Below are 20,758 nucleotides of genomic sequence, written 5' to 3'. Positions count from 1 at the left end.
GGGAAAATCCTATATGTGATGTAAATTACATTGAAGAACTTCATGCAGAAGCAATATTGATTTTTTTTAAAGCAAGATTATGTAAATTGCGGAGAGTCTATTATTTTGCTTGCCAAAATTCCTTTAGCAAAATTATGAAGTCAAAGTTCTTTAATATGAGGCAGGCCAAAAAAGAAAAATATGTACGATCAAATCACGAAAACATGCAATTCGGATGCATTCCTGTTGGTGTCTCAGGCATTGCATTTGGACTCCATGAAACCCTAACACCAGAGTGTTTCTGCTAAACTCCACTCCATATTCTTATACTTCTTTTCTATGTGAGAAACCTGAACTTCTCTCAGTCATTCTTCACAGGGTGCATGGCCTACGTTTCTAAGTTTCCCGTAAAGTGGGTCATGTTTACAGTAATCAGCTAGGTCTCTTAAGATTTCCTCTGGGCTGGTAACGTAGGATTTCCAATCCCATTTAAAAGTTTCACCTGGTTCTTTCTGGAAGTCCACAAGAGGTGCCACACGTTTGCATATAAGTGCTTTCCTCAAGTTCCTCTGCCAGCTTGGCTTCCCCACTTTGATATACGGTGCCCTCCACAAAGCCTTTCCCACTGGTACCATTGCTAGGATTGCTATTCATAGCCCCGCAGCAGGCTCCCCGACAGGGCTCCCATTCAGGTCGGGGGATTGGCTCGTGACTGATCTCTGAGATGACATTGTCTTCCCCACCCTTCTTTAATCGAGGCCTGATGCACATGACCATCTCTGTTCTTCTCCAGCTGAAAAGGATTCTGCTCTGCAAGCTTATGCCAGGAAGGTCCATTTCATGATACACACCAGGACTCACACTCAGACACATTTCCAGATCCTTCCCCATCTGTCTTTTCTGGTCTCTTTTCTCTGTGTGCTCATCTTTAGCGGTGGAATGTTCTGCGAATGGCATGGTTTCTTCAGGACAGACTTAGTGTAGTGACTTTTCTATACATTTCCTGGTACTTTTTCTACCCATTTGGTTTCAGAGAGAATTATTTGTATTAAATAGATGAAACAGAAAGCTCTTTTTTTCCTCCTCAGAACTACAGATTCAAAGAAAAGCAAAAGGGAGAGGCAGCTCACGTTTACAGACACTGGAGGAGAAAAAGAAGGCTCAGAGAGGTCTCTCACTTGCCCAAGCTTACCCATCTAGTAAATGACAGAACCAGGATATGAACCCTGGCACTTTCTAGCTGCAAATCTCTCTCTGTTTCTCTCTCTCTCCCTCCCTCCCTCTCCCTCTTTCTCTCTCTCTCTCTCTCTCAATTTCTGGCCTCTTTGATTGCCTTCTTTTATAGCTTCTGTTGATGTGGCCAAGTGAAGTTTCCTGTCGCTATTTTGTAAACATCTCAGTTAACATCTGAACATAAAACTAAGCTCCGTTTTCTCCATAGAATCTTCATTTTCCTTTTCTCTTTAAGTGAGTCCTAAGTCCAGATTTCAGATTTCCCTCCACATTACACTTACAGGTCACCTGCTGCTTCTTCCTTCAGCAGAAGCCACCGTGAGGAGCAAGCAAAGCACATCCCACGAAGTGTCTCAAAATGAAACATATCTAACAGTACATGCGTTTTCTTCCTTGCATCCTACCAAGAGTCACCCTCAGAAAATTCTATTTCTGTGCTTTGCTTTGTAAGCATTCCCTAGAGGACATTGTTCTCACTGTAGAGAGTCAAAACTTGGAAGGACGTTACAGTCATTTCGCCACCTCTTCCATTTTTTTTTAATTTTTAATGTTTATTTTTAAGAGAGAGAAAGAGGGGGGGGGGGGAGACAGAGGATCCGAAGTGGGCTCTGGGCCAACAGCAGAGAGCCCAGTGTGGGGCTCCACCTCATGAACCTTGGGATCATGACCTGGGCCAAAGTCGGACGCTCAATTGACTGAGCCACCCAGGGGCCTCTCCACCTCTTCTATTTTAAAGATGAGGAGATTGGGATTAAGCACCCAGCCCAGAACCTCACAGCCTTTCCCTCCATCACATAAGTTAGGACTAGAACCAAGAACCTCTGGGCTCCCAAACTGAACTTCTCCTAGTGTATCTGACCACCTTTCCATGGATCAGTTGTGCTGGAAAGATGTGCTCCCACGAGCTCAGTTAGGGCAATGCCTATATGTGTTTAAATATGAGTTAATGTCGGGGCCACCTCCCATACGCGGAAGAGTTCAATTTTTGAGTAGATACATTGTGAATAGAGAAAGCACCACTCACTTCTACATTCTCATTTATAACATTTACCTTCACAAATTCCCAGGCACACGCAGAGGTTTTGCCCATATAAAACCCCAGCAGCTGCAAATGGGGAAGGACCCCTGAAATAAGCACGGGTTAAATGCCAGCCATCTGCTAGGATGGTTCTAGGGGTTTCCACAGGAGCATTTAATAAATGTTAGCTGAATCTGATCTAGATAATTCCCCCACCAAGATTAAGAAAGTCCTTCTGTGTGAGGCTGGAGTATAATATATACATGGTTGAAAACCACCCTGGGCTCTCCAGCAAATGTGTTCTGGAATCATGTCTACATTTGGATGCACCCTAAAGAACAGAGGGGAAATAAGCAATGTTTTGCAAAGGCTGTCTCATTCCACTTGACGGAGACTGGGAGGAAAGGCTAACCAACCCTGGAGTATAATGCATCTTCAAGGTAGTTACTGCCCTCTAGTGTTACAGGAATAGAGCAAAAAGTGTACCTGGCAGAACCTAAATCCAACTCCATAGTTTTTGAATTCATGGTAAGTCTCAGCAGCCTTAGGAGGTCCTTGGAAAACACCGCTGGAAACGGATGCCTCACTGGGGTTGGCCAGTTGTGGCTCCCAGGGTGTGCACACAGCCAGTTCACACTAGTATTTCCATATGCCTGAAATACTAAAATGCATCTATACTGGTTGGCAAAAAGCCACTACCCTATGCCCCCTGGCCCCCCACCACCAGCCCAGAACCAGGACCCTCCCTTGGACCCCTCCCCCCAGAGCTCCCCACCGCCCAATAACTGAAGCTTTAATGTTTGCCAAAGCAAGGGACCTCCAAGACCCTGATCCAGTGCTATGGGTGCAGTGTTAGGCCAGTGTTTGAATCGACCCAGTGATTAAATATTACAAATGTGACACTTAATTGCCTCTCACCATTCAACTATCATGTTTCTTCATCTGTCCATCCATAATTAAGTGAGGAGGGTCCTATTAAAAAATCACCATCCTGTGGAATTCTCAGAACTGAAGATGGCATTCAATTTGGTTACTATTGTCCTGGTGGCTTGGAAACACCTGTAGCCAATGACTAATCTACACCCGGCTTCTTTGGGAGGAACTCAGGGGAATGATTACACTGTTCTATATGCCTGGTGACGAGGGGCCAGACCTTAGCCTCACCTCTGAATCACTCTTTGGACTTTGCTGAGTTACTTTGTCTTTCTACATTTCAGGCCCCCATCTCTAAAGGGGGGGGGGGGGGGACAATACCTATATCATTAGGTGATTATGATAATTAAAGGAGGTAATCTGTATCACAGCCCTTGTCACACAGTAAGTTTTTAAGAAGTGTTTGCTAATATGTGGATTGCAAAGTATTAAACGTTAAAATTTTAGTCACCAGTCACCAAACCAACTATTTCTACTACTTCAATATTTTAAAGAACCAAAAAACTTAGGTCATCAGGGCAATTCCACTTTCCAGGGACAGTCAGATGGAAAACACTTAAGGAAGGACAGAGGGGAAACTAAGGGGTGGAAAATAGGGAAACAACAATTGGTTCTGGTTAGTCCACACTCGTGGTGTGAGCTCGGTCACCAAGTGGGTGTGTTCACTGCACGTGACATTATTGACAGACGTAGCCAAACAGCTCTAGATGGACATATGGCAAGGGGTTGTTCAGCCATTTGTCAAGTTGTTGCAACCCAGGTAATGGGTCCCTCTGCACCTGCACACTTCCTCTTCACAGTTCACAGCATGTGGGTCTGTCTACCTGGTGGCCATGGAACTGAGGACTGGTCAGTATGACACAGGACTATGAAACATAACTGACTTCTGGTCATCTCAACTTGAAGATGCTTGACAGAAAGATGGCGGGCTTCCAGAGAAACATCTCCTTCCTCCACTGGCTGTGTGTCAGCATACTTCATCAACAGTGATGGTATTACCAATCAAAACCACACTCAGATATCACCTCACGCCAGTCAGAGTGGCCAAAATGAACAAATCAGGAGACTATAGATGCTGGAGAGGATGTGGAAAAACGGGAACCCTCTTGCACTGTTGGTGGGAATGCAAATTGGTGCAGCCGCTCTGGAAAGCAGTGTGGAGGTTCCTCAGAAAATTAAAAATAGACCTACCCTATGACCCAGCAATAGCACTGCTAGGAATTTATCCAAGGGATACAGGAGTACTGATGCATAGGGGCACTTGTACCCCAATGTTTATAGCAGCACTCTCAACAATAGCCAAATTATGGAAAGAGCCTAAATGTCCATCAACTGATGAATGGATAAAGAAATTGTGGTTTATATACACAATGGAATACTACGTGGCAATGAGAAAAAATGAAATATGGCCTTTTGTAGCAACGTAGATGGAACTGGAGAGTGTGATGCTAAGTGAAATAAGCCATACAGAGAAAGACAGATACCATATGGTTTCACTCTTATGTGGATCCTGAGAAACGTAACAGAAACCCATGGGGGAGGGGAAGGAAAAAAAAAAAAAAGAGGTTAGAGTGGGAGAGAGCCAAAGCATAAGAGACTGTTAAAAACTGAGAACAAACTGAGGGTTGATGGGGGGTGGGAGGGAGGGGAGGGTGGGTGATGGGTATTGAGGAGGGCACCTTTTGGGATGAGCATTGGGTGTTGTATGGAAACCAATTTGACAATAAATTTCATATATTAAAAAAATAAATAAATAAAAAATTAAAAAAAAAAACAGTGATGGTATTACCAATACCTTCTATCCTACAAAGTATTCTTTACAAACCTGAGAGCACGCCACAGGACCCCATGAATACCTGGCGAGATGGCCTTTAACTTTTTCCCAAACACCACTGTTCTAGGAGCAAGACTCTACACTGACAGGCTAGAAAGCATGTCCCATCCAGTCAAAGAACTGAGATAGCCACGTTTGTAACAGCGGCTATAAAACAATTCAACACTGCTGGCCAAACATTCAGGGACGATCATGAACAGTCACCCGTATCTGGATACTTTTAACCTCTCCCCCAGAATGGCATGTCTCTTGACTCTCTTCCCAAAAGAGAATAAAAATTCTTAATCCCCCAGCATTGCTCTTGGGAACCTACAGTTTGGACTTCCCAAATTTTGAAACAGAAAAGAAAAATGATACACAGGCATAAATCGGTATGGAAAGATGGACCAGTAAACTTTAAGAAGAGCTCTTCCTAATATCTCACATCTCACCTTTTGTATCTCCCTAACCTATCACATCAAGAACAGAGAAGGGAGAACAAAAGATACAGACACTCCCTTAATCTCTTAGGTTTGAGGACCTCCAGGATTCAAATGGACCAAAAAGCTGAGGCCAAATCTCATGCAGAAAAACAACCTTAAATTCTCCTCCATTTCTGAAACCGGAAATGCACAGATCAGCTCTTTTAACATTAGACCCCATTTGAAATGTAGCCTAATTGACAAATCTGTGTTTAACTACTTAATTAATGTTTCACTTTTTTTTTTTTTAATTTTTTTTCAACATTTTTTATTTTATTTTTGGGACAGAGAGAGACAGAGCATGAACGGGGGAGGGGCAGAGAGAGAGGGAGACACAGAATCGGAAACAGGCTCCAGGCTCCGAGCCATCAGCCCAGAGCCTGACGCGGGGCTCGAACTCACGGACCGCGAGATCGTGACCTGGCTGAAGTCGGACGCTTAACCGACTGCGCCACCCAGGCGCCCCTAATGTTTCACATTTATAAATTTTGAAATATCTTTTAGATTTTAACCCTTATGTGAAAATAGCCCAAATAAAAACTGGCCAATCCATGGCATGTAGATTAATCAGTAAGAGTTTTCACATCTAGATGCTATGGGAGGTATTTTGTTTTGTTTTGTCTTGATACACCACAAATTCCTCCATCTTCCCCCAAATATAATTTTTTAAATGTTGAGCTCTTAAGGTGCCTGGGTGGCTCAGTCAGTTGAACCTCTCACTCTTGATTTCGGCTCAGGCCATGATCTCACAGTTTGTGAGTTCAAGCCCTGCATCGGGCTCTGTGCTAAGACCATGGAACCGGCTTGGCCTTCTGTCCCCCCTTCTCTCTGCCCCTCCCCACTTGTGTTTCTCCTCCCATTCTCTCTCTCTTTCTCTCTGTCTCTCGTACAAAGACTGGCAAATCAGCTAACAGCAATCCACTCCAAACATCTGTTAAACGTGGGTTTCTTTGCCTCCAACTGGCCAATTCCAAATTGAAAAGAAACACATTTTACAAAACACATTTTAAAGTCTAATTTTATCTCTTTCAAGTATTTTTGAGGTCGATAGAATTTGCTTTGTAATTTTCTGGGAGAAACATGTTAATAAACAAGAGTCACTTATAATATGTTCGTCTATTGCTTACGTCTATTGCTTACTTGTTTTTCTAAGCATTTTTGAAACATTCTTTTGTGATATAGTCCAAAGTCTAATTTTCCTGCAAAGATGTTGCTATGGGTCTTTTGTTCATGCCCTAATGAAATCATATAGGCTGACTTTGACAAATTGGAATCACTGAGATTTAATGTATAGAAGAGGAGGACAGGACAGTGGGTTTGAGTGACACTTACTGATTAAACAGACCTCCCTTCCCAGCAAAATTACCCAATGTGGTGACCACATTAACTTGGGTAGAGGATAGTCCCTTTCTGAAGGAATACATATTTATGGTCTCTGAAATTTTAAAATCATCTAAGCCAGCAGGCCCAGAGGTGTTTGGACAGAAAAGTATGTGTTTTAGGTGAAGTGACAAGGACTCTCTGTCCCCCGGCTCATGGCTCAAAGCTTCCAAACCTTCCAGAGGATGTATTATAGTCCCGGTAAGCAGAGTTCCTCTTCATTCTGTAATCAGCAATAATGCAACTTTTATTTCTCCACTTCCCCTTTGTGGACAGCTCTAGTCTGTTTCATTTCATTCTTAATCTTCCTAGAATCTTTGGTTTTTTGTGTGTCTTGCATCCATGAATATAGCCAGACCAACCCTAGACCATCCTACACACCTAGAAAACTGATTGGAGGATTAATACAACAATCTGCACAACCTGAACCACAGAATTCAGCAGGTTCGCGGCGCAGAGAGGTGAACTTGGGGAGAGAGAAGCCAGCGGTGGGCAGGGAGCTGCTTTGGCAGGCGGAGAGAGAGGACGGAGACCGGGGTGGGGGGGCAGAGAATGCGGAAAAAGCACCCCCTCCCCAAAACCAGCTGGAGAGAAAGTGGAAAACTGGAAACATCAGCAGGCACTAAACTAAAAAGGGAGAAAGGAGAGGGTTTAAATTCCATTAAGACTGTAAACAAGGGGAACACAAAGGCTGCAACCCCGCAGCTAGGTACCTGGTGTTGCTCTGGTGGGAAGGGTGAATCCCCAGGAGCAGAGTGGGATCCGGGAGGTTCTCGGGCCACACGGGGAAAAGCGGTTCCACTGCTGGAAGGACATTCGGTAGAGACTGTTGAAGCCACCAGGTCCCAGCAGACCCCAGAAAACGGCCACATTCGCTGCTGCTGGAACAAGGTCATTAAGGGTGGAGCCTGGTGCCAGGCGTGTGTTGTGATTCTCCATAATCCCTGAGACGGTGCTGCTACACTATCTCTCGAACTTTTTCTGGGGCGGGCTGGCACCTGGCCGCAGTCTTGGGGCACCGGCAGCAGCAGGGTCCGGCAGGGGTTCCTGGGTGCAGCCGACATTCGTCCATTGCTCGGTGAGACCCTCCCGCAGAGGGGCGGAACGGCTCAAAGCCGCAGTCCTTCGGAAGTAAGGGGCCGGGGAAAACAGCCGCGTCTGAGACAAAACTCGGGAGAGAGGTACGGCCTGGGGCCTGGTCACGGAGAGGGAAAAAGCGGGGAGTGGACTAAAGCTGAAGACAGAGGAGGAGCGCTCGACTGCTGACCCGGGAGAACAGACCAGGTGGCTGAGTGGAGGCATTTTCACCGCTCCAGCGCATGTGCATACGCTTACGCACACGCACCTAAGAGCGCGGCAACACTCCGCCCCAGTAGGCTAGCAGCGCCATCTAGTGGAGAGCGGAGCTGTTACACTGAGCCCTGCCCAACCGGGCCGACTTCACTCTTGAAGAACACAAGTCTCACCGCCGGCTTAGTTTATGGACCGTAAAGAGCTACGTACACTGACTTCTAGGGGAAAATGAAGCAATTTCAGTCCTACTTCAATCTGTTAGCAGGTTCATCTATTCAATTTTCTTTCTTTTTTTTATTTTCTTTTTCTCTTTTACAATTCTTTTCTTTTTCTTGAATACAGAAAGAGAAAAAATTCATTTTTATTTTCAATTTTTATTAAAAATATTTTTCTTTCATTTTTATTACTATATTTTTTACTTTTGTGTAAATTTTTTCAAATTCTATTTTACTTCCATCATTTTATTTTAGTCTACTTCAGTGCATTCACCTTTTCAAATTTTCAATTTCCTTTTTTTCTTTTTCTTTTTTTCTCTTTTTCATTTCTTTTCTTTTTCTTGAATGCAGAAAGAGAAAAACTTCATTTTTACTTTCAATTTCTATTAAAAATATTTTTATTTAATTTTTATTACTATATTTTTTGCTTTTATGGATATTTTTTCAAATTCTATTTTACTTCCATCATTTCATTTTAGTCTACTACAGTGTATTCACTTTTTTCAAATTTTCAAACGATTTCTTTTTTCTTTTTTTTCTTTTTTATCTTTTTTCTCATTTTCATCTTTTCTTTTTTCTTAAATGCAGAAAAATAAAAAAATCATATTTATTTTTAATTTTTATTAAAAATAGTTTTCTTTAATTTTTTTCTACTATAGTCTTTACTTTTGTGTAAATTTTTTCAAATTCTATTTTACCCTCATCATCTCATTTTAGTCTACTTCAGTGAATTCATTTTTTCAAATTCTCAAACGGTTTCCTTTTTTTCTCCTTCCCCCCTTCTTTTTCTCTACTCTGTCAAACCACTTTCAACACCCAGAACAAAACACACCTAGGATCTAGCATCATCTATTCGATTTGTGTGTGTGTGTTTAATTTTTAATTTTAATATTTTTTAAATTATAACTTTTTTAATTTCAATTTTTCTACCTCACTAATTCCTTTTCTCCCTTCAAAATTACAAAACGAAGGAATTAACCCCAAAAGAAAGAGCGCGAAGAAACGACAGCCAGGGACTTAACCAACACAGATACAGGCAAGATGTCTGAACCAGAATTTAGAATCACAATAATAAGAATACTACCTGGAGTCAAAAATAGACTAGAATCCCTTTCTGTGGAGATAAAAGAAGTCAAAACTAGTCTGGATGAAATAAAAAAAGCTATAACAGAGCTGCACTCACGATGGATGCCACAGCAGCAAGGAAGGTTGAGGCAGAACAGAGAATCAGCAACACAGAGGACAAACTTATGGAGAATAATGAAGCAGAAAAAAGAGGGAGATGAAGGCAAAAGAGCACGATTTAAGAATTAGAGAAATCAGGGACTCATTAAAAAGGAACATCAGGGGCGCCTGGGTGGCGCAGTCGGTTAAGCGTCCGACTTCAGCCAGGTCACGATCTCGCGGTCCGTGAGTTCGAGCCCCGCGTCGGGCTCTGGGCTGATGGCTCGGAGCCTGGAGCCTGTTTCCGATTCTGTGTCTCCCTCTCTCTCTGCCCCTCCCCCGTTCATGCTCTGTCTCTCTCTGTCCCAAAACTAAATAAATAAATTTAAAAAAACGTTGAAAAAAAAAAAGGAACAACATCAGAATCATAGGGGTCCCAGAAGAGGAAGAGAGAGAGAAATAGGGGTAGAAGGGTTATGTGAGCATATCATAGCGGAAAACTTTCCTAACCTGGGGAAAGACACAGACATCAAAATCCAGGAGGCACAGAGGACCCCCATTAGATTCAACAAAAACCAGCCATCAACAAGGCATATCATAGCCAAATTCACAAAATACTCAGGCAAGGAGAGAATCATGAAAGCAGCAAGGGGAAAAAAGTCCCTAACCTACAAGGGAAGACAGATCAGGTTTGCAGCAGACCTATCCACAGAAACATGGCAGGCCAGAAAGGAGTGGTGGGATATATTCAGTGTGCTGAATCAGAAAAATATGTAGCCAAGAATTCTTTATCCAGCAAGGCTGTCATTCAAAATAGAAGGAGAGATAAAAGTTTCCCAGACAAACAAAAATTAAAGGAGTTTGTGACCACTAAACCAGCCCTGCAAGAAATTTTAAGGAGGACTCTCTGAAGGGAGAAAAGATGAAAAAAAAATTATACACACACACACACACACACACACACACATATATATATATAAAGCAACAAAGATTAGAAAGGACCAGAGAACACCACCTGAAACTCCAACTCTACAAGCATCATGATGGCAATAAATTCATATCTTTCAGCACTCACTCTAAACGTCAATGGATTCAATGCTCCAATAAAAAGACATAGGGTAACAGAGTGGATAAGAAAACAAGATCCATCTATATGCTGTTTACAAGAGACCCACTTGAGACCTAAAGACACCTTCAGATTGAAAATAAGGGGATGGAGAACCATCTGTCATGCTAATGGTCAACAAAAGAAAGCCAGAGTAGCCATACTTATATCAGACAATCGAGACTTTAAAATAAAAACTTATCAAGAGATGCAGAAGGGCATTATGTCATAATCAAGGGGTATATTCACCAAGAAAACCTAACAGTTGTAAACATTTATGCAACAAATGTGAGAGCACCCAAATATATAAACCAATTAATCACAAACATAAAGAAACTCATTGATAGTAATAACATAATAGTAAGAGACTTCAACACCCCACTCACAACAATGGACAGATCATCTAATCAAAAAATCAACAAGGAAACAAAGGCTTTGAATGACACACTGGACCAGATGGACTTAACAGATATATTCAGAACATTTCATCCTAAAGCAGCAGAATATACATTCTTCTCCAGTTCACATGGAACATTCTCCAGAATAGACCATCTACTGGGACACAAATCAGCCTAAGTAAGTACAAAAAGATCGAGATCATACTGTGCATAGTTTCAGACCACAACGCTATGAAACTTGAAATCAACCACAATAAAAAATTTGGAAAGGTAACAAATACTTGGAGACTGAAGAACATCCTACTAAAGAATGAAAGGGCTAACCAAGAAGTTAAAGAGGAAATTAAAAAGTATATGGAAGCCGATGAAAATGATAACACCACAACCCAAAACCTCTGGGACACAGCAAAGGCGGTCATAAGAGGAAAGTATATAGCAATCCAGGCCTTCCTAAAGAAGGAAGAAAGATCTCAGATACACAACCTAACCTTACGCCTTAAGGAACTGGAAAAGGAACAGCAAATAAAACCCAAAACCAGCAGAAGACAGGAAATAATAAAGATTAGAGCAGAAATTAATGCTATAGAAACCAAAAAAAAAACCACAAAAAACAAAAAAAAACCCAGTAGAACAGATCGATAAAACCAGGAGCTGGTTCTTCGAAAGAATTAACAAAATTGATAAACCACTGGCCAGTTTGATCAAAAAGAAAAAGGAAAGGACCCAAATAAATAAAATCAAGAATGAAAGAGGAGAGATCACAACCAACACAACAGAAATAAAAACAATAAGAGGATAGTATGAGCAAGTATATGCCAATAAAATGGGTACCATCTGGAAGAAATGGACAAATTCCTAGAAACATATACACTATCAAAACTGAAACAGGAAGAAATAGAAAATTTGAACAGACCCATAACCATTAAGGAAATCAAATTAGTAATCAAAAATCTGCCAAAAAACAACAGTCCAGGGCCAGATGGGTTTCCAGGGGAATTCTACCAAACACTTAAGGAAGAGTTAACACCTATTCTCTTGAAACTGTTCCAAAAAATAGAAATGGAAGGAAAACTTCCAAACTTTTTCTATGAAGCCAGCATTACCTTGATTCCAAAACCAGACAGAGACCCCACTAAAAAGGAGAACTATAGACCAATTTCCCTGATGAACATGGATGCAAAAATCCTCAACAAGATATTAGCCAACCAGATCCAATAATACATTTCAAAACTTATTCATCATAACCAAGCTGGATTTACACCTGGGATGCAGGGCTGGTTCAATATCCGCAAAACAATGAACGTGATTCATCATATCAATACAAGAAAGGACAAGAACTATATGATCCTCTCAATAGATTCAGAGAAAACATTTGACAAAATACAGCATCCTTTCTTGATAAAAACCATCAAGAAAGTAGGGATAGAAGGAGCATACCTTGAGATCATAAAAGCCATATATGAATGACCCAATGCTAATATCATCCTCAATGGGGAAAAACTGAGAGCTTTCCCCCTAAGGTCAGGAACAAGACAGGGATGTCCACTCTCACCACTGTTATTCAACATAGTATTGGAAGTCTTAGCCTCTGCAATCAGACAACACAAAGAAATAAAAGGCATCCAAATCAGCCAGGAGGAGGTCAAACTTTCACTCTTCACAGATGACATGATAATCTATATGGAAACCCAAAAGATTCCACCAAAAAACTGCTAGAATTGATTCATGAATTCAGGAAAGTTGCAGGATATAAAATCTACGCACAGAAATCGGTTGCATTCCTATACACCAACAATGCAGCGATAGAGGAATCAAGGAATCGATCCCATTTACAGTTGCACAAAAAAAACATAAAATACCTACGAATAACCTAACCAAAGAGGTGAAAAATCTATACACTGAAAACTATAGAAAGCTTATTAAAGAAATTGAAGAAGTCACAAAAAATTGGAAAAATATTCCATGCTCCTGGATAGGAAGAACAAATATTGTTAAAATGTCAATACTACCCAAAGCAGTCTACATATTCAATGCAATCCCTATCAAAGTAACACCAGCATTCTTCACAGAGCTAGAACAAATAATCCTAAAATTTGTATGGAACCAGAAAAGACCCCAAATAGCTAAAGCAATCTTGAAAAAGAAAACCAAAGCTGGAGGCATCACAATCCCAGACTTCAAGCTAAACTAAAAAGCTATAATCATCAAGAAGACAGTATGGTACTGGCCCAAGAACAGACACTCAGATCAATGGAACAGAATAGAGAACCCAGAAATGGACCCACAAACGTATGGCCAACTAATCTTTGACAAAGCAGGAAAGAATATCCAGTGGAATAAAGACAGTCTCTTCAGCAAGTGCTGGGAAAACTGGACAGCGACATGCAGAAGAATGAACCTGGACCACTTTCTTACACCATACACAAAAATAAACTCAAAATGGATGAAACACCTCAATGTAAGATGGGAAGCCATCAAAATCCTCCAGGAGAAAGCAGGCAAAAACCTCTTTGATCTTGGCCACAGCAACTTCTTACTGAACACATCTCCGGAGGCAAGGGAAACAAAAGCAAAAATGAACTACTGGGACCTCATCCAAATAAAAAGCTTCTGCACAGCAAAGGAAACAATCAGCAAAACTAAAAGGCAACCGACAGAATGGGAGAAGATATTTGCAAATGACATATCAGATAAAGGGTTAGTATCCAAAATCTATACAGAACTTATCAAACTCAACACCCAAAAAAACAAATAATCCAGTGAAGAAATGGGCAAAAGAATGAACAGACATTTCTCCAAAAAAGACATCCAGATGGCCAACCGACACATGAAAAAATGTTCAACATCATTCATCATCAGGGAAATACAAATCAAAACCACAATGAGATACCACCTTACACCTGTCAGAATGGCTCACATTAACAACTCAGGCAACAACAGATGTTGGTGAGGATGCAGAGAAAGAGGATCCCTTTTGCATTGTTGGTAGGAATGCAAGCTGGTGCAGCCACTCTGGAAAACAGTATGGAGGTTCCTCAAAAAACTAAAAAGAGAACTACCCTACGATCCAGCAATTGCACTACTAGGTATTTATCCAAGGGATATAGGCGTGCTGTTTCGAAGGGACACATGCACCCCCATGTTTATAGCAGCACTATCCACAATAGCCAAAGTATGGAAAGAGCCCAAATGTCCGTTGATGGATGAATGGATAAAGAAAATGTGATACACACACACACACACACACACACACACACACACACACACACAATGGAGTATTACTCGTCAATCAAAAAGAATGAAATCTTGCCATTTGCAACTATGTGGGTGGAACTGGAGGGTATTATGCTAACTGAAATTAGAGAAAGACAAAAATCATATGACTTCACTCATATGACGACTTTAAGAGACAAACAGATGAACATAAGGGAAGGGAAGCAAAAATAATATAAAAACAGGGAGGGGGACAAAACATAAGAGACTCTTAAATATGCAGAACAAACAAAGGGTTGCTGGAGGGTTGTGGGAGGGGGGATGGGCTAAATGGGGAAGGGGCATTAAGGAATCTACTCCTGAAATCATTGTTGCACTATATGCTAATTTGGATGTAAATTTTAAAAAATAAAATTAAAAAAAAATCTCCTTAGAATCCTCATTGCTGCCACCAAAACCATGCATAGAAATTTCCTCCCCGCAAAAAATAAAAAAATAAAAATAAAAAATTCTCCACCTTCCCCCATACTCTGCTAATTAATCAATATGTGCTATAAGCTTGCCTCATATGCAAAAGCTCTGTGGGATTTATTTCCAAGCTGTTCCTATGGCTGCACCTGAACACAACATAGCTACCCACAAAAGCACAAAGCTTGGGATGGGGATGAGGGGTTGGGGGGACCACCTAAAGGTCGGGACCTGGTACACCACGGGACACACAAGAGCCATTCTGTAAATACATGTCGAATGAGGTCTAAGTGAAGGACTTTATCCCACTCCGCCTTTTTCTTATCTAAAGGAAAAATCACTTCACTTTTTCAAGAGACATTTCCAAACCAAGTTCAGGTTGGCTGTCAGCAAGTCAGGTTCACACCTAGGTACGTCTTTATTACTGCCTGTTCACCCCTACATAGAAGAAAGCTTTTAGTAGAGTACCAATAGAAGGCCTAATGGATTAGAATGTGCCGCAAATTTTTTAAAAATTTGTTTAAAAAGGGGGTGCCTGGGTAGCTCAGTTGGTTAAGCATCTGACTTTCGCTCAGGTCATGATCTGAGGGTTTGTGGGTTCGAGCCCCGCACTGGGCTCTGTGCTGACAGCTAGGAGCCTGGAGCCTGCTTCAGATTCTGTGTTTCCCTCTCTCTCTCTGCCCCTCCACCACTTGTCTGTCTGTCTCTCTCTCTCTCTCTCTCTCAAAAATAAACATTAAAAAAATTTAGAATGTGCCACAAATATATTTGTGTCTGTAAAAATCATTACCTTATGGAAAGAGTCAAAACAGAGCTCATCAACCCCAGGTGAAATGGTGTCCACCCTCTCCTGAGCTTAGAAAATAGAGGCCTACAAACAGACATGGGCTCACAAGTCCAAGGCCTGAGTGAAACCAAGCAGTTTCCAGGCAAGGGAATATTTTCATTGATGCTCTTCAATTACTGATACACTGCCACTTATGGACTGTCTCTGAACTTTAAGGAAGATGATGATCATTTTTCATGAGCTGCTAGTTTTTGTGAGTTTCTGGTTGGGCTGGATTTAAATTACCAGAGTAATAGAGCTTCCCCAACAAATGTAATGGGCAGGTTTTCAGCACTGCTCAAAATACGGCCAAGGGCGACACCATCCACATCACCTGGGAGTTGTTAAAAATGTATAGTCTCCGTTCCCACCCCAGCTGAGGGTGGAGCCCAGCAGTGTGAGGTTGAATGTCCCTCCAGGTGATTCCGATACACAGAAAAGTTCAAGAAGCATGAGCCACCCATCCTTTCTCCCCTCCTCCTTTAGTTTGGACAAAGTGTGGCAATGTTCCCAGGTAAATGGTAGATTTCCCAGCCTCCCCTGCAATATTAAGGGAGGTCGATGAATATATATGTGGAAGCAACTGGAAGAAGCATCTAAGAGAATAGTTTCCAGGGACGCTGGCTTAGCTGGCAGGTGAGGTCCCTTTGCCCCTTGCCCTTTTGTCTGCTTCCTGCCTGAACTGTGGACATGAGCACCAGCCCTTCAACTGCCATCTTGGTCCCTGAGGCAGCCTCATGGAAAACTGCACTAAAAACTCAGAAGCCTAAAGGCAGGAGTCTTTTCCCAGTAACAAGATCACAAAGCAGCCCTACCAGCCATGGCTTTCTTTTCTCCAGATTTCCTCAATCCAAGAGAGAAATAAAACTTTAACTTTTATAAATGTTTTCTACACCTGCTTGTGGGTTTTCACTTGTGTGTGATCAAAGGACCAACCATGGAAATGCAAACATGTTTCCAGGGACTACTGGGAGACTTGCCCATGAACCGATGTCCAGCTTGCATTCCTGGCCCCCGTCCCTTCTTCCATGTACAACTATTTGTAAAGTCAATTAAGTAAAAACTGATTAAGCTCTGTAGAAAATGAGCAAGGGTGTTTGTTGTCTTTTCCCTTACTGGGTTTATAAAGATGAGAAAATAGCACACTCCTTGAAGAAAAGAGAAACAGGAGAAAACAATGGCATTCTGAAATCCACGGTTGACCGGTAAAAAAGTAAGAATCCTCTTACAAACAAAAGGTGTATTTTACTGATGATAAGATCATCGTGCTTTTTTTTTTTTTTTTTTTTTTTTAATGGCCAACTGAATAACCATCTTGCCCACTTGTAAGTAGTAGGAGGCAGGAGGCAGGAACTATGACCAGAGTTTTCACGACTGGATTCCCAGGTGCCTGGCACAAGGTTTGGGCTCAGTAAGGATTTGTTGAATAAATGAAGAATGAGTGACTAGATGGATTAATAATACCAATCATTTCATACGTATACTGATCCTTCCACTTATCACACGAGTTTTCGGTGAATGGCCTCCAGGAATGGAGGGTAAATGTTTGTCACACTGTCCCATTCCTCAAAGATTCGATGACTGAGAGATAACTCCAGAACTATAGACAGAACATCGCCATGGGCCTGGTAGCCCACTCCCAGCACTACGTGTCGCCTTGGTCACATCATTTGACCTTTGCGTTATACAAATTAAGAAAGCTGAAGGAAAGGAGTCTCAGCGTGCCAACCCCAGCTGATCCCATCAATTTAGGAATCCAGAAGAAACCTTAGTGTCTGGAAATAACCTCTAGTCTCACTTCTTAAAGGTTTGTTTACAATGATTTTTATTATTATTTTTAATGAGCTAATACAAGGTCACGGGGAATCCTGGCGATGTGGTTATTTATGACCTCGGGTGCATGTGCTACTTCACAAATAGGCACACCCCTTTCACTAATTATTTCCAATAAAACAGAAGGTCAAAAATCAGCATCAGGAGATAACACAACACAGTGGGGGCTGTTAAAAGTAACTACTCCCAAAATAAGCATCATAAAATACATCATGAACTGGGAAGAGTTTCGCTCAACGAAGGAGAGCTTCATCCTTCTACTCTCCAAGGATTCCATCGGTAGTAAATGAAAAAGAAGTGCCTGGCCAGATATGCTGTGCCTGATCCCCGCCCCCCACCCCCAATGACCTGCCACAGAGACTATTTTTAAAGACGCATTTATCTCAGCAGTAATGACTGCACTTGAGAAGTGGCCGGGTACCAGTGCCAGGCAATTCTTCAACAGGAAAGGCTGCAGGGCATGGCTGCACCCTTTACAAAGGCTTACGTGATGGATGAGACGGGAATTGCCCTTGGTTGGTTAGGTGGTCAGTTGAAGGAGCCATAAAGGTAATGCAGAAGTGACCCCCAAATAATGGCAGCCACCTCAACACTTAAAAACAAATCAGATGTTGAATGTGCAAGATCCATTTTCACTAGAAGTGCAGACGCTAACTGCTTTCTAAATTTCTTAACCGGCAGCTGCTCATTAAATCGTATCCCATTGAAGAATAATGTTACAAGGGATGTGACCACCTCCAGTTTACAGTGGAAAGTATATTACAGCTATGTTACATGGGGCTTCTCATTATCAATGTAGCATTTACGTTAGGTAGCTCTTGTAAAACACTGAGAGAAACGTTAATCCACAATAGTATGTTTATATATTTGGGGGAATCAGGGTATCAAATCAGCGTTAAGATGTCTTCCTTCCCTGGGCAGGAAAAAAAGAATAGTGAAGAAAGAGGTAGGGGACAAGAGAAGCAAACATTTTAACCATTAAAACTGATTTCAGTTCCAGGGTAGAAAGGTTTCATAATATTTACTCTTTCCTTCAGTTGACCTGTTTGTTACTCCAGAGAATAACAGAAAGATGGCCTGAAGCTATCGTGGGGCCCAAGCGTTTCTCTAAATCTGACAAAACACTCCATGCGGTCATCATTATCCTGTTTAAATTTTTGGAGATTTCTGGTAGGGAACATATGACATTCGCAGCACTGAGAACACTGGAAATCAACTTAAACAACAAGTTCTTGCAAACTGATACTCTCCTGGCCTCGGCCAGTTCACCCCCAGGGGCATGAGCTCATAGCTCACCGTCCTTCCATGCTAGACAGTTCTGGTGTCCGAAACGTTCCTTTCCTGTGTTGTCAAGACTTCAGTCTATTGCTGATCTTTGTCCAAAGCAGTATTTTCCTACGTTCCCCACCCCGGTTCATGCTCCAAACGGGTCTCAGGAAAGAGTTCTGTTGGAACACGGAAGGGAAACATCTTTGACATCCACTATATTCCCTAATTCCCATGCCAGTGACATCTGTTTCAAAAGTCCTGAACCGGGACACGTAGCACAGATTTCTCCTGCCATGATAACAAACATGGATCGTGTTTTACAGTTGAAAGAAACAGAAAGAATTTACGCTTTGGAGAACTGTGGCTGTACTTCCCTCCCTCAATCGCCCCTGTTGTCCGCTGCATTTTATTCTCGTCTCCAAAGGGAGGGCCAGAAACCCCTTCTCACACTGTTTCCGGGCGAGCAGCCACGTCAAATGCCGGAGCCCACGTTGGTGAACTTGAGTTTCACAAGTGATCTGTGTAAGAGAGAAAAGTATCTACTCCACCTACACGAAGAACAGCGCCTGGGTTAAATGAACTGTACAACGTGAGTTTGCCGAGTGCATCCTCCTGACAGCGAGTTAAATGGCTATAAGATATCGTGCTTGCATTTCATTCAATCAGACCCAATTTCCTGGGACCTCAAACACCAACTCCTCCCAAAATACGGCTAAAATTCTGGCAAATATCTGCAGATACCACTTCCGCAAATTAAATCCGAATATAGTTATGTACAAAGTTAGTTTACAGGATACCTAAGTCTCTTTGAATAGATCGAAGCAGGAATAAATAGCATCCTTAAATTTACCATTTGATCATCATGGGAAACTTAGGACACCTGGTAGGAGGTGAGTAGATTTCTATAGATATTGCTCAAATATTTGGTTTTCTATATTAGAGTATCTTCAATGCTATTGTGCCAATTTTCAAATGGAACATATGACTGGTGACACTTTTCAGTGCAAAAATATAAGTATCATGTTTTTCAAGCCCACTATTTATAGGACTCTAATTTCCTGGCAAGTCAGTTTGCTAGGTCATTGGGCTCCAAGGAACTTTACGGAGGAGGAGCTTAAATGTTTCTCACCCTCAAATTCATTCTGAAATGCAAATAAGTCCTCACACCTCCCCATTGGGGAACACACACTCCTTGGTCAGCGTGTGCACCCTCTGGAAGGTGTTATCCCTCTTCCCCTGCTCTGGGCCGGGGAGACCTGAAGCCAAGAACACAGCTCTGGGATTGTAAAGGTGATTCAGGACACCCCCAAATCAGTCACCTGAGTTACAAGCATATTGACAGCTGAAATGGATCCTAAACTAGGAGTCCCAAAATCGACTTCTCCTCCTGAGTTCGCCAGACAGTGTCCTCTGGACAGTGACAGACAGGAAGCGTGGGCGCATCGAAGGTTCCTGGATAAGATTCTTCCAACATTTTCTTTTCCCAGACGGTGTTCACATCAGGACCTGTTCTCGGGTCTCTGGCAGTCGAAGAGCGATCAGGCCACCCCCGACAAGAGAGGCAGCAGCCAGAAGGATGGGGACCACTATGGTTATCCCAACAAAAGAAGCAAAGATGGTGTTTCCCAGGATCGCTCCAAATTTGCATAATCCATTGAGGATGCCAAAGGCCGTGGCCCTGTAAAAGAAGAAGAAAGTAAATCATCGTGAAAGTCAAACCAGACTTCCTTAGATGACCGGGACCATGGGTCCTTTCTTTTCCTTGTTGTGAGAGAAGGTATAGTGAAGGTGTGGAAGGGAACTTTTTTCCTAAACAGGAAGCATTCTCATTTAAATCAAATGTGGAAATACAGAATAGCATAAAGATGCAAACTTATATAGCTCCACCACTAAAAGGCGATCACCACTATTCACATCCTGCAGTGTTTCCTTAAAACTTCCTTCTCTTTTCTAATGTTATCTCTTTTTGAAATTGTCACAGGTAGTACATGCAAACCGTGAAACACTGAAACAAATGGAGAGAATGAGGCGGAAAGGATCAGCGTTCCTCCTTAATAACACCCAGACCCTCTTGTGGCAGACACTGCTGGGTGTTCCTAAATAGCATTTCTCCAAATATAGACTACATTTCCCAGA

The 20,758-nt window shown here is 42.0% G+C and overlaps 1 protein-coding gene and 1 pseudogene across 5 annotated transcripts in view; both read right to left on the bottom strand.

The window, feature by feature from the left end:
• The window catches only part of LOC131515859 (S-formylglutathione hydrolase-like), a 50,528-nt pseudogene extending 49,772 nt beyond the window's left edge, over window positions 1–756 (bottom strand).
• A 17,333-nt stretch (window positions 757–18,089) lies between these two features.
• Window positions 18,090–20,758, bottom strand: part of SV2B (synaptic vesicle glycoprotein 2B) — a 208,142-nt gene continuing 205,473 nt past the window's right edge. For all 5 annotated transcript variants that reach the window (XM_058736680.1, XM_058736677.1, XM_058736679.1 and 2 more), the window contains exon 13: window positions 18,090–20,300. In XM_058736680.1, the coding sequence (XP_058592663.1) occupies window positions 20,117–20,300 (184 nt within the window). In that variant the 3' untranslated portion in view covers window positions 18,090–20,116. The remainder of the gene's footprint in view (window positions 20,301–20,758) is intronic.

Source organism: Neofelis nebulosa, chromosome 7 (assembly GCF_028018385.1).
Source record: "Neofelis nebulosa isolate mNeoNeb1 chromosome 7, mNeoNeb1.pri, whole genome shotgun sequence".
NCBI lineage: Eukaryota > Metazoa > Chordata > Mammalia > Carnivora > Felidae > Neofelis > Neofelis nebulosa.
The sequence above is the reverse complement of the archived record's forward strand: the minus strand, read 5'-3'. Positions and strand labels throughout refer to the sequence as shown.